This window comes from Chlamydotis macqueenii, chromosome Z, assembly GCF_036417535.1.
Source record: "Chlamydotis macqueenii isolate bChlMac1 chromosome Z, bChlMac1.mat, whole genome shotgun sequence".
NCBI lineage: Eukaryota > Metazoa > Chordata > Aves > Otidiformes > Otididae > Chlamydotis > Chlamydotis macqueenii.
In genome coordinates, this window is record NC_141593.1 from 13,883,762 (window position 1) to 13,898,818 (window position 15,057).

The 15,057-nt window shown below is 39.5% G+C and overlaps 1 protein-coding gene across 1 annotated transcript in view; it reads right to left on the minus strand.

Annotated features, from left to right (window-relative positions):
- TTC33 (tetratricopeptide repeat domain 33) overlaps positions 1-14,478 on the minus strand; it is a 49,178-nt gene extending 34,700 nt beyond the window's left edge. The window contains exons 1-2 of the mRNA XM_086770922.1: positions 14,344-14,478; positions 13,408-13,636 (exon numbers count right to left, since the gene is read on the minus strand). Of these exons, the coding sequence (XP_086627048.1) occupies positions 13,408-13,628 (221 nt within the window). The 5' untranslated portion in view covers positions 13,629-13,636; positions 14,344-14,478. The remainder of the gene's footprint in view (positions 1-13,407; positions 13,637-14,343) is intronic.
- Between the last annotated feature and the right edge of the window lie 579 nt (positions 14,479-15,057).

Below are 15,057 nucleotides of genomic sequence, written 5' to 3' on the forward strand. Positions count from 1 at the left end.
TCTACATTATCTGAATAGGAATACTTAAGTAATTTAGCGCACAGTATCCTATGCTTCTGAATGCTAACTTCTAAAAATCAGTTCTTCTTCTTATTTTGTAACTCAAATCCTCTGCTCTACCTAACAGAGTACATCTACAAAGAATATTTTGAGTTCTGGAAGGACTCTCTTTCCCTAGATTTACAACACACATACAGAGAAGTAAACATGACAACAGACACTAGCGTGTTGCAGTAATGCATCTGTGAACTCGAAGATCCCTTGTTCTGGAGGAAAAAAAAAAAAAGGAAGCAATCAAAACTTTATACCAATACACGTTAAAGATTTCTCCTGTATTTACGCAATGCTCCATGTAATAGCTGTTTATACTAGTAATTTACATAAAACTTCCTTAGATTTTATGACACCAATTTCTTCGGTAAATAATTATGATATTTAAATATTTATGATTCTAAACTTAGTATTCATTTTTTTTATTCTGTATGTCAACAACACTTCCAGAATTTTTCCGGTATTGCTTGAAATTCCTTTCTCATTTTGAATCCCACAAGAGAAATCAGCTACTAAAATAAATAATTTCTGAAACTTGTACACCCAATTCCACCCACAATATAGAAGTACTGGAATTCTGCCGTATTTCTGAAAAGCAAATACAAACGTCTTTATATGAAGTTGCAGAGTCGTTCCAAGCAAGTTCTCAAAAGTTGTTTTGCTCTCTCGTCACCTCAGTCTACTTTCTTGCCCCTGCTCTGCACCAGTATAAAAGCTTTTGCTTCTTAAGCTAAGTCAACAGTCTAATCCAGGTTATGACCAGTCCAAACACTAGTTTGTTTTAAAACACCAAGCTTTTCCCCTGTGTAATACTCCATTTGGCTACAGGAACACAAAGAAGAGTTTTATTTAGACAGGAATGACAAGCCTACATTGTAATATTGTAATAATATTGTAGCTAAACTAACATCTCAAGTATATGTTTGGATGTTGTAGAAGTTCAGTCTTGTCTTTACTAAAGAAGACAAATGTGATAGTCTTGAAACTGAATGCATTATAAAAAAAATGGCATATTTGGTAAATAGCTCCATATAAGGCAGATTTTCAATTTGGTAGTGTGAGTAACATAGTCCAGCAAGGGCTGAGTAAAACAAAATTCGTTTTCTATACTGAAAAATTTGTATTTCAGTCTCAATGTGTGATTCTATGTCCAGAACACTTTATACAAAGCAGTTTTTTTATTAATCTCCTATTTAGGTTCTTTTTGAAGTCTCAAATATTAATCAAATTCAGACCAGAAATGCTCTTTGAATATTGAAGTTGAAATATTTCACTGAACTACAATTCTATTTTAGAATACGCAATACTTCAAATAACATATCCAGGAAAACAGGTTTGAGCAATACCAGGGAAAGTTCACCCTCTGACAAACAGAAGGGTTTCACTGACCAACTAGATTACAGACAATTAAAAATATCTGCATCAAAATCCAAATCCACTGAGGGCGAACTTATCATCATCACAAGAACCTACTGCCAGGAAAAGCAAAGCTTGTATTAAAGCTTGCAGATGCCCGCAACTTCCTGCAGAGAAGTCTAAGCTGCAGAACTCCTTTCATTAAGTTTATGCTGTTTAACAGCTGCCTTCCATACCTGTTGGAGCAAGTCCAGAGGAGGCCACAAAGATGACCAGAGGGCTGGAGCACCTCTCCTGTGAGGACAGGCTGAGAGAGTTGGGGCTGTTCAGCCTGGAGAAGAGGAGGCTCCAGGGAGATCTTATAGTGACCTTCCAGAACCTAAAGGAGGCCTACAGGAAAGATGGGGAGAGACTCTTCAGCAGGGCCAATTGTGATAGGATGCGGGGTAATGGTTTTAAACTAAAAAGATGGTAGATTTAGGTTAGGCATAAGGAAAAATTTTTTTTACAGCAAGAATGCTGGAACACTGGCACACATTTCCCAGAGAGGTGGTAGATGCCCCATTTCTGGAAACATTCAAGGCCAGGTTGGACAGGGCTCTGAGCAATCTGAGCTGGTTAGTGATGTCCCTGCTCCTTGCAGGGGGGGTTGGACTAGATGGTCTTTAAAGGTTCCTTCCAACCCAAACCATACTATAATTCATTAATTTGATGACCACATGTCAGTGTACAAGACCCTTACAAGTAATTTTTCTTGTGGTAGTACATTATGTTGTGAAGTCAACTCCTAAACAATTACCAGTTCTATAACATCAAGTATTTCCACAAAGAAAAAAAGAGAACATACTGCTCTTGATTTTTCCCATCCACTATTTGAACTAACCCTTCAAATTACCTCACTGAACAAGATGCTGTTCCTAAAGTTTTTATTCTAAGCCTTTACTGCCAAGCATCCTTTCCAGTTTAAGGATTTTTTCATGATATGCCATAAGATGTGGAGGACAACATTTAGGGAACTAGAAAACAAGTTGACATAATATAGAAACCAAGATCTTTGTAACAAAACACATTGCCCTATCCTACTTCTTTAGAAGACTACTGAAGCAAATGCTGATGGGTAATTATGATCCCTTAAATCCAGTAAATTTTAATTTTAGAAGATACAGACAACAGGTACACATCATATTCAATGAGGATCACGCAAGGGATACTGAATTACTTTTTCAAAATGAAACTTCATTAATTATAAAGACAGTTAAAAGAAAGGAGGTGGAGGGGAATATTATCTTTGTCAGTAACAACAACTAGGCTTTGTTAAAGAGAAACTGGACAAAGGTATTAAATTGGGAAAATGCTTTATATTTTTTCCCCTGCAGCTTCCCCTATGAAGAGAAATTATGTAATGAAAAAAATAATTTTTAAATATAAAGGTTTTATTATTCAAGTAAAAGCAACTAAGTGCATTTAATAGATCTGGACAATATATAAAATCACAAAACTTAAGTTAAATATGATCATGTTTTGCAGTATCCAAGTTACAACACAGTGTCATTAACGTTAGGAACCCTGGACACTGTGGCAGCAGTACCTCAGCAGAGCAACTCTTGCCTGTATCTGTCAAGCACAGGATGTGGAAAAGGCCCCAGGTTGTATTTCTCTGCAAAAAATTGCTTACAGTATTAATGTAAATTACTAGACTTTGCCAAGTTGTATTATGCTATGTGTATATATATATAAAATTCTCTACATTTAAAAGCTGCATTTATTAGAATGTCTACCTGAAGTACAGGCAAAATCTCTAAGCTCAAGTCAGAAACAGGTTCTTTAACTTAATAGACAGACTTTTGCATTAAAGTATTTACATGAATCTCTAGCCACCATTTATCAGCACAGACCTGCTAGCAGAAACTGGTTTCTGCAGGATGGCGATAGTGCTGGTTTAGCTGCCACCATGCCTACTATTTTAAAAGGTGGCCCCTGTCCCAGTCAGTTTCTGACAGTAACGTGCAGCAAGAGAAAAAGAATGAAGACAGTTTCAGAGATCAGCTCTGAAAATAAACAAGCCAACTGTCAAGAGAAACTTGCAATGGAGTACTTCATCTCAGCACAGTACTTAGAGGAAATGAAAATGCACCAGGTGCATGCTCCTTTAGATGTTTATTATTCCTCATACACAGCAAAAGGCTGTAAGTGTTACTCAGGAAAAATATCTCAACGGCTGCATGGCATACACACGTCAGATTGAAAGAAAATCACACTGATAGTGTGATTCTTTTGATAAAAGAATAAAGAGGTAAAAAAAGAGTAATTAACTCTACTTGTGTGTAATTTGCAGTGCTAGAAATACACCAGCACATGTGCTTCCACATATTTTTTAAAATTAATTTTTAAAGCACAGCTATTATAGTGACAAAAATTAAATCTAAAATATTGTCAAAATAAGTAACAAAAATTAAGATAATAAGATAATGACTTTTATATTTTATATTATTTATTTACACTCCATCATGTTATGTAGTTCCTCATAGGTCCGTAAGTAGTACTACAGATTTATTCTGGGATTAGATGCAAATATTCTATTTGGTCACAAATAAAAGCTGCCTGGAAAAAGTGCTAGGAATTAAACAGAAGTAACCGAAGCACCTAGCAATGCAAAAATTCAGAAACTATTAGTTCTTGCATTACTAATTACTAAGATGACAATAATTTTTTTTTAGTGAAATGTAAAAATTGGAGACGCAAGAATTCATTATTTTCCAGTAACTCCACATGTATTAGAAGGACAGAAGAAGGTAATTGCCACACAGGATTCTTCTATATAGACATGTTAATGTATACATAAGAATTGTGTTGATGTATCAATGAAACTTTTACTTAAGAACCAATTTTTTTTCATGCTTCTTAAATTCCAGTAACATGCCCTACATATTTAAATATAAGGGGTTTTTTTTTTAAAGTAAACAGACATATTTTTAAAGAGTTCTTTAAAAAAAAAAAAAAAAACCACTGCATAGCATGTGTCCAAGTGAATAGAATGGCTTTTCTCTTACGAAGTTCAGCAAATTGTGTTCCATCCACAGAAAGAATAGACCCTATAAACTTAAATCCAAAGAGGCAACACACAAGTCATCCTTCATTCCAAACAGGCGTTAGCAGTCAGCCCAGATTCATCACACCTAAATTTGAGTACCCAACCTCAAGCATTGGCAGAGACTCCTGTCACCCACCCTGCAGCCTCACGGGCTGCATCTGTGCAAGCACCCTCACTGTGCTGGGGAACGTTCCCGGACATTGGCACCTGCGCAGTGTTACCCTTCATTCTTAGAGTGCTCCTTGGCGTGGCTGTGGCCAGACAGCACTCTCCCAGTTTGTCCACTGCCATCCTCCTCCTCAAGAAGGTAAAAAGCACCACAAAGCCATCCCGGTACACGTATAACGTATCTATAGGGCTAGTAGTGAGCAACAGGAACCTCCAAATTACAATTCAAGCACTTATGTGAGCTGAATCATGTCGATACCCCTTTCTCATTACATTGCGAAGAGACCTTGAACAAATACAGCTACATTATCTTGTCTGATTCCACTAAGTGCCTGAAGTTATACAGGATGATATATAGGCATCAATTAAACTATGTTTTCTACTTAAGGAAAATATAAATACATGTACGTCTATGAATGCTTCCACAGTATACAGTTGTTCCCCAAATATTGTCTCTGTTTCTATTTGCAAATACATACCTACATAAATATACACACATTCAAACACAGATTAATATTACAATGTCATAATTCAATATCCTCAAGTAATAGCAATTCTGACAAAAAGGTACTCAAAATGACACAAACTCTTTGTAGTTTAGTCTACAATTCTCCTTACACACACTCTCAGGAAAACCTGTACTAAATCAGTAACAATTTCAAAACCGAACTCCTCCTTTGACAAATAATAATGAGTTGTTGGAAAATAATGTTTGCCAGAACAAAAGGAAAATAGCCAAATTAAAGATAAATTGCAATTTAAACAAAAGGAACTACTTAAACCAAACATTCTGCAAAGAACTTCCTCCTCAATGAGAGAGAACAATTGGATGCACCACCAGGAAGCAACAACTCTATCAGTAAGTGAGGAAAAAACAATACAGCTAGCAATAAAAATAAACTTAAAGATAAAAATTAACATGTTACTTCATACAGCAGTTTATGGGAGGGTGCTAAACACTGCAAAACACTCTGCACTTTTTTTTTTAATTCTGTAGAAAGGTTATGAGGCTTGAAAAACAAACTGTATGTTCTGACTAATCAGAGAGAAGCTACAACATGTGCTTTTCCCAAAGAACGGAGGTAAGAAGTTCATACTTGTCCAGAGTCTTTTCTATTTCAGCTCATGTGTTCTGCACCCAAGAGTTAGTTTACATACACACCCTTTGCCTCATTTCAGTGAGCATGTCATGTGCAAGGCATTCTCAGGGAAGCTAACAGCAAGGAAGTTTCATATATACACACCATAGACAGTAATGCTAAACACTGAAAAACACGAAAGAGTTATCGGGTATTTTGACTAGAAGTCATGACCATTTTAATCAAGCCCCTGCTCATACTATACTATTTTACTTACAATGAGAAGCCTACCTATTTTCCCTACAGTTCTGCACAACTGACCTTAGAAAACGTTCATCCTAATCCAAGCTACTGAGATTACTCAGATTTAAAATTTTCATTTTATTTGGAGAACACTGGTATTGGTCATTCACTCTGGAAGACGTAAGCACTACATGGCATACAAGTTACATCCGAGACTGATACCGACAGTTATTTTCAGCCTACAAGCAATAGTAGGAGTGATTACTTACTATATTCTCCTAGTTTCATTATAAGCATTTTCCAGTTATTTCCTCTACACTTAATTACAAAATTTAACTGTGTAAGGGTTTCAGATCACTCTTAGGGAAGAGTCAACATTCCTGATGCAATATACCAGCAGCCTAACAGAATTTTAGACTTTCTTCTGTGAGGCAGAAATAAAAGCTAAATTTGTAGACTTCTAGATTATCTATCGAATCAATCCTTTTAAACCAAAGTTGTATTTTGAAAGTTAAATGAGGTCAGCTAGCAGACAGAGAAAAGAAGGAAGCAAAGACTGCCCATTTTTTTTTCATCTCTCTCTGTACCCAAAGCATTCCACCAAAGATACATGGACTAGCGAAACAAAATCAAAAATAAATTGAAAAAGCAGAAAGAAGTTTTCTCACCCATCGAGAAAGGTTCCACATTAATGACCTGTACAGTCAAAATCAAGTCTGAGGAACTACCTTCTGTATTCTAAATGCGTCTGTAGTTTTAATGGGATACAACTACAGAACGGCCAAGACTAGAATTAACCTCTGGAGACCATCTAGTCCAAACACCCTGCTCAAAGCAGGGTTAGCTAAAGGAGGCTGCTCAGGTTACTGTCCAGTCGGGTTCTGAGTATGAACAAGGATGGAAAGCCCACACCATTCTCTGGTCAATCTGCCATTTATCAGGCTGGCCAAGCATGATTTCTGCTTTGCTAACTGATGGCAGCTACTCCCAATAACCTTCTTGTATTTCTTGGGTTTCAAAATGGTTTCCAGAATTATATACTCCATCACCTTCCCCAGGACAGATCTGAGAATGGCCCCCAAATGCTCCTTCTTAACCTTTATGAAGATAAAAAGTGACATTTGCTTTCTAGTAGCCCCCAGGAACCACCTCCCATTGTCATGACCTTTCAAATGCAGTTGAAGAGTCTTTGCAATGACATCAACCAAGCTCCCTCAGCACTCATGGATGCACCCCATAAGGTCCCATGAACTTGGACATGTCAGGTTTGTCTAAATGTTTCATAGTCTGATCCTCCTCCACCAAGGGTAAGTTTTTCTTGTGCCAGACTTCTCCTCTAGTTTCATGGACCTGAAGGCAAGTCTTACCGGTAAAGACCAAGGCAAAGATGACACTGAGTACCTCAGCCTGGTCTGCATCCTTTGTCACTAAATTCTCTACTTTGTTCAGCAGAGGATCCACATTTTCCCCAGTCTTCCTTTTGCTGCTGATACACTTGTGAAGGGCAACAAGACAACCTTCTACATTCCTCACCAGGTGAAACTCCGGGTGGGCTTTGGCTTTCCCAATCCCATCCCTGCATACTCAAACACCATCTCTATGGTCTTCCTGATCACAGGATAGGTCTCCCATCTCTTGTACAATTCCACGTTATGTTTGGATTTTGTCAGCAGCTCCCTGTACATCCACACAGGACTCCTATCACCTTTCTTGATTTCCTCCTCATCAGGATGAGCCATCCTTGAGCTTCAAGGAGGTAACTTGAAAAAAAAAAAAAATGCAACCAGCTATCCTGGACCCCTCTTCTTTCTAACATATCCTACTTTTCCTACGCTACTCCATAATGTAACTCAGCCTATTAAACTGCTGAAATTGTTGCTGCCAAAGATAGGTGTTGGATCTTCTGGGAAACCTCTTTATTAACACTATAGCATGTAAGTAGCATCAGTTTTATTGACTGAAAATTGAAAGGCAATTTTGACACAGTGATCTTTGCCCTTTTTCCATGTTAGTTGCATCAAAATGAATTGTCAAGATAATCTGAAAGCAATTTTATTATGTTAGTATTTTCATAACTCATTAGTAATCAAGTGTTTATTCTAATTTAAATTGAACAAATACAAATGTTATAAGAACATGACAGAAAGGCTTTTCAACTTTAATTAATAAGTAATACTCTCCCGCTCCGCCTGCTAAATATATTTTTTTAAAACACTTAACTTACCTCTACACTAAACACGCTTTTCAAAGGAGGGTGCCTCATAATCTGACACCAACACCTTACAATGTCTAGTGAGAAAGACAAACTCAATTACAGATTACGTAGCTAAGGAATCACAAACTACACATGTTGAAGTGATGCTGGCATATTAGCATCATAGGGAAAAAAAAAAGTCTCAACTGTTAAAATGTAGAATAAGTAGCACTTCACAGAACTTCAATTAAAAAAATAGATTAGAAAATTAAATTAAGTCATTCTTAAAGATTAATTCCTCTAGAGAAGTAAACAGTTTCATGAAAATTTACTTATTATCTGGTTTGCTCACAGCACTTTGACACACCATTACTTAATTTGCTGTTGCAAAAGCTAAAGGAAGGAAAAGAGTAAAACTTTACTAACCAGTTTAATTTATACCTCAAGTGACAAAGTAACTTTAAATGACATCACTATTTACTTTCACATAGGTGAATCTCTATAAACTCAGCCAAAACATAACAGTGTTTCAGCTGAAAACATGATCTGCCCAAACCAGTACCAGCTTTAGAGACAGGAGGATTTTTTTACTGTAATACGGAATAAGAAATATCACCAGAAGCAAGATCAGTATAAAGTTTTATTTAGCAAAATTGAAAAATTAAATGCAAATTAGTAAGAATTCAAATCCATTAGAGTCTATTGGTAAAAAAAGAAGTATTCAGATGAGCAGATGAGCATTTTTTGCACAGTTTCAAGGTACATTGAGAAGGACTATATCTCCACCTACTGGCCCAGCTACAGAAGTGTCTGTAGTCTGAAAACAGCACAGGAGGATTGCGAAGTCACCTATATCAACATTCACATCAACTATATTGGAAGACACTGATCTGACAGAAGTTTTTCTTCCCCTTGCTGTTAGCTCTCTACATGCCATATGTTTGAGGACATTACACTTCACTGTTTACTCTCACCTAAACACGTTCTTAAGCTTGTGTCCGCAGGCAAAGACTACCTACCTACCAGTAATACATTGTGATGGCAAACTGCTGAGTTCAAAACACTGAGGCTGAGCAACTTTTATCTTTTTGGATTATGTTGGATTTAAAACAGTGTAGGACTATCAACACAAAAAAAAAAACCCCTAATCTGGATTATGGTTGTTGGGGTTTTTGTTTTAGTTTTTTTGTTTTGTTTTGGGGTTTTTTTGCATTGTGTTTTTAATTCCAGTGTATGCGGGTACACCCATACTGGTGTCTCAAACTGGATAATCTGTCAGCACTGTAAGTTTTATATAAGCAAAACCAGTTTCTCCTCTGGAATATTCTACCTCCTCTCCACCAAGAGACAGTATTTTGTTTCTCAAAAGACTGCATGTGTATTTGTATCATTTGTTGAACTGCTCCTTCCCACACATGAAAAGAGTACACAAATGTGACTTCTTCAACATATCTACCTTGTCTTTCTGTTCTAACAGCAAGATCACTTATTCATCTTCAGAACTGCCTATTGATCAAGTTCCTAGGTCAGAATTGCCTAAACCATGTCTTCCACAATAACAGACCCAATGGGATAATCAACCCAGTTCAATACCTGGTATCCTCCCTAACTTCCCATCACACAAAGAGACTAAAATATGGATAAGAAACTGTTCTCTTCACCATCATTTTTCTTCTGTTTGTGTCTCAGCCTCATCTTCACAAGTTCATGCACATACATTACAGCAGGTACAAATACTCCTCAAGAAGCTCCCACAAAAGCTGAAACCTTAACGGCATAAACAGCTGCCACCCCCAAATCAATTAATCTGTGCCACTCCTGAGTTTGCCAATGGGCAAAGAAAGCAAGCAGTACAAATTCTGACCTTCATCATTCCTTCCCCCCGCAAGAAGCACCGAGACCCACTTCAGAAGCACATGTCAATCAGATCTCACTCATCCACAGAAACAGACTTACTGCATACACAGAGACTACTAAAACCATAGTGGAGGTGTAACATCATCACTGCCTTCCCTTACCAGAAAAATAAGCTAATGGACTAATGAAGCATAAAGGTGGTAATCATTATTCTAGCTAAGTAACAGTGGATCCACTTATAAAATTCACCATTCATCGTGAACAGTACCTCAGGGGGGCCTACAAGAAAGATGGGGAAAGGCTGTTCAGTAGGGCCTGCTGCGATAGGACAAGGGGTAATGGTTTTAAAATAGAGGGGGGTAGATTTAGATTGGAAATTAGGAAAAAATTTACAATGCGAGTTGTAGAACACTGGAACAGGTTGCCCAGAGAGGTGGTGGAAGCCCCATCCCTGGAAACGTTCAAGGCCAGGCTGGATGAGGCTCTGAGCAACCTGACCTAGTCAGGGATGTCCCTGCTCCTTGCAGGGGGGTTGGACTAGGTGACCTTTGAAGGTCCCTTCCAACTCTAACCATTCTATGACTCTATGATCATACTAGTTTTGCCATACACATTACCTCAGTCTCTTTTCCTTAAAAAGTGAAGTTGAATTTATAAAACTTTCCATTCTTTCTTTTACTTAGCCTCTTGCTTCTTCTCAAGTCTGTTTTCTTTCAGGCTCCCCTTCTTCTCTCCACTCCCCAATTAAGCTACCACTTTAATTACCCTCTAGTGCTCAGTTTTTGCTTTTCTTCTGAGATTCTTCAGTCTAAAGAGATACCATTCTCTCACTTAAATGCTACACAACCCAACTCCATTTTTTCTTTAATTGTTATTATGCCTTGATATTTCAGGAAACAATCTCCATTAAGTATTTCATTATCTACCTGAGTCTGTTTATGTTGTACAAATGTATATTCAAGAAATAGACCATGTAAGTCAAACAATTACAACAACTACTTTCCACCAGAGAGAATACACATTCCTTCCATTCTTCCATCCCTCCCTATGAAAGAATTCATTCCTTCATAGAATTCCATGTTCATTCTATATGAAAAATAAACACTCCTTTCAGAACATAAAGAGTCTGTTTCCTCAAGTTCCCTGTAATGACATGTCAACTATTCCACCTGTTTAAGTGCTAGAAGTATTCCACTGTGAGTTTAGCCTCTTACCTATGTGAATTTTTTCTAGAAGAAAGATCTGCCTGAAAGTTATGTACTCTGACAGCACCATACCAGAATTGCCCAAAATGTACAAAGTGTGCTAGAGTAATTGATGAAAACTACAATTTCAAGTCAGAACTCCTGTTAAGCCTCAGATACCAGTGTAATGCAACAGAGTGTGATAAGTCTCACAAAAGTTGCATTTTGACTTCTTGTTATTTGTTTCTCATACCTGTTATAAGAGCTACTGAGAAGCACTGAATGGCTTATTAGCACTTCTGATGAGATATAGTTTTCACTAAATTCACAAAAAACTCTTGTGTTGCCACTTACAGATGGGTTAAGCTTTTCTATTGCTTTGTAACTGACAGATAAAGGAAAAAAACCCCACAATCTAAGATCAACTGAAGCTATTAAAAGCACCAAAAGTCACCTATAGCTCAAAAAAATATATGCAGCAGTCTGTATCTCCCTGCCCTAAACCATATATACAACAGATTTATTGCACTTTATGTAACACACAAAAAGAAGTAATCAAAAAAGAACACCAAAATCCACAGAGAGAAGATATACAACATCCACAGCACAGTCTAAGGAAGGTAAGAGGTAGACAGAAGAGAATACAGAAATAAAAATCAATCTGTTTAATACACGAAAGTACAGTAAATATTAGTGATTACAAGATGTAGATTGAAAACATGTAGAAATACTTCTGTTTATTACAGCTTAAAAACACAACCTCTATATCTTGAAAAGGACAGCACAGACCTACCTTTCTGTAGACCACTGCATGATCTACTTCCAGTGTTAAAAAACACAGAACACATGAATTAGGAGTCTAGCAACGTCTTTGTTTCCAGCTATTCATATTAGTGTAACCAACTTATGCAGTTACCGCATTAAAGGTATTCATTAATACAATGGGTTAAATACAATGGCCTGCTTAAAACTGACTTAGTTTAATTTGGTTTAAATTTAAGTCAACTTTAAAAGGCTTCAAAATTGTATTCAGGAATTACAGAACTCAGGAACACAAAAGGATGTACAGAAGTTAATCACTTACCCTCTGAATAGTGTCACCATTAAAGGGAACACCAAGAAGGGGAAGCTGTATTTAAATATTTGAAAATAAGCCTTTTCTCAAAGACTTTTTTCATTCAGATTAGACCTCACACACAGTGTATTTATTACCATACATAAGTTGGCCTGCTTAAAACTTATAAGTTCTCTCCTCTAAATTGCCCAGAGAATCCTTTTTAGGATGAAACTTCTTAACACAAGAAGTTTAACAGCACAGGAAGGCATACTGACTTCTTATGGAGTTGTTGCTACCAGGAAAATAATGTTATCTCCGATCTGGGACAATGAATGAAGCAGAGATGCTCATACAAGTAAAGTCAGGATACAGATTTAGATGTCAAGCATTCTGAAGATTTTAAAGGGACTATTCTTCGAACTGTTTTTTTTTTCCCCCCACCTCCAGAGAAAATCTAGCCAAATTATGTAATTTATAGTCCCTCTTTTCCTCCTCTAACCCTCTCCTAGTCCAAAGGTAGTTTCTGCTTGAAGCACAATAGGACAACAAAACCATCCTTGCAATATCCTTCCAAAGCTGATAAAGTCTCAAGACTCAGTACCGCTACCCGAAGATGTTCAGAGCAGCTACCTGAACCTGGCTTTCCAAAAGACAGATCAACAGCGCATCAGCTGCTTCGCAGTACTGACCTAGGCACTGTACACATGCAAATAAGCTCCCTCTCAATAAGAGAAAAGATACCTTTACAAGAGAGGAGACAGCTACCAGAGTAGCTAAAGCATTACTTACAGCATGGCTTACCTCACTGTACGTTAATTACCGTTTCAACTTTCAGATCCAATTAGTTTCTCACCTCCCTTCTATTTTTTTTTTTTTGTTATGTGAACATAAAAATGAGAAGGAATACAGGCGTCTTTTACAGCTGTCAACATCATCAAAGGAAACAACTTATTTAGTACCAGACAGTGAAGTCAGAATAAAAGGAAGAGAGTCCATGCTTTTCAAACATGAAAACATTAAAAATGTGAATGCAGCTGCTAGCAAATCACCTAGTGTTTAGAGAAGGGATTCAAATACCATTTAGCACTTGCCCAGTCAATAAAAAAAGGATAAGACAACATTAGTACCTCCTATTTTCAGCCAAACTTGCACCTTCATCCTTCAGCTGCTTACTTTTCTTAACACAGTCTTCTAAGAGAATTTCTTTTCTTCTCTTTGTTGCATGTACCCAATTAGCATCATCATCATCAGCCAGATCCTTGTCATCCGCAGCTTGTGCTTCAAATTGCTGAGAAGTAGCTTTTGAAACTTTCTCACCAATCTTTCTCTTCCACCCAAAAGAAGCCATTTGTAGAACTAGAGGAAAAAAAAAAAAAAAAAAAAAAAAAGGTTTTCAGTAGTTAGGTAATTTAGCTTTTAAACACATAGAAGAAGAAATACACCTCGCTCATCTCAACTTTAAAACGATAATACATAACAGACTGCCACTGCTCCGCACAAATTCTGCGCATTAGCTTCATCAGAGATCTCAAGTCAGGCAACTATAGTTTTGAGCTGAGCTGGAAGATGTTCTCTAGCAAGAAAAAAAAAATAAAAGGGGAAAGAAGAAAAAAAAAAATAAAGCCAGAGCTCTGACACAGCATAAAACCTTATAATGTTGAAGCCAACACACCATAAACCAGACAAAAGCCGAAAGGAAACGGCCCGGTCCAAGGTGAGGGACGCACCGCAGCCACGGCCGCTAGCCCGGGCCGCTACCGGCTGCTGCGGCCACCCAGACCCCCCGCTCCGCAGCCTGGGCCGCCTGCGGGGAGGCCTCCGGCCCGGCCGCTCCTCCGGGCGTCTCCGGCGGGGCCTGGCCCGGCCCGGCGCTCGCCCCCAGCGGGAGCGAGGCCCAGCACAACCCACGGGGCGGCGGCAGGAGCCGAGCAGGCAGCTGGAGAAGCCCGCGTCCTGCCGCGCCTCTGCCCCGCCGCAGCCTCCCGCGGGGGAGGCCCCGTCACTGCCCTGCATCCCGCTGCGGACCGAGCCCCGGGCGGGGGCCGGCAGCAGGAGACCGGTACCTGCCGCTCTCCTCCGGGCACCGCTCTTCCGGCTGGACGGCCCGCGCCACCTTTGACTCCCAGCCGGCAGGAAGCGGAAGGGACGGGCGGGCACAGGCAGCGACCGCCGCCTCTCCCGGCGCCGGGGACAGGCCGGACAGCTCGCCTCGCGGGGCATGCCGGGAGCTGTGGTCCGGGGCGCCGCGGGGCACGCCGGGAGCTGTAGTTCCTGCAGGGAGGCGGCGGCGCGATGCAAGGGTGAGGGCAGGCGCGGTCCGGCTCTCACCATGGCGGGTGGCGGCCCGGTAAAGGAGCGCCCTTTGCTAGCGCCGGGGCTGCAGGGCGGGAGGTGCCGGACGGGTGACTCGGCTTTTGCGCTGTGACGTAGAGAAGCGTGAGCGCGGGAGAGGGGCGGTAGGCAGCTGTGTGGGGGTTTTAAATTGCTCCCTAGTTACGGGGGCAAATACCGAGACAAAAAAAACCGTCCACGGTGCACGAAAAGAGCAGAGTGGAAGATGCAAGGTCAGGCAGGTCACGGGGGGCAGGGCAGACCTTGACAGGCTGGAGAGGTGGGCCTGTGCCAACCTCATGAAGTTCAACCAGGCCAAGTGCAAGGTCCTGCACCTGGGTCATGGCAATCCCAGGCACACAGACTGGGCGGGGAATGGATTGAGAGCAGCCCTGGTGAGAAGGACTTGGGGGTACGGGTGGATGAAAAGCTCAATGTGAGCCAGC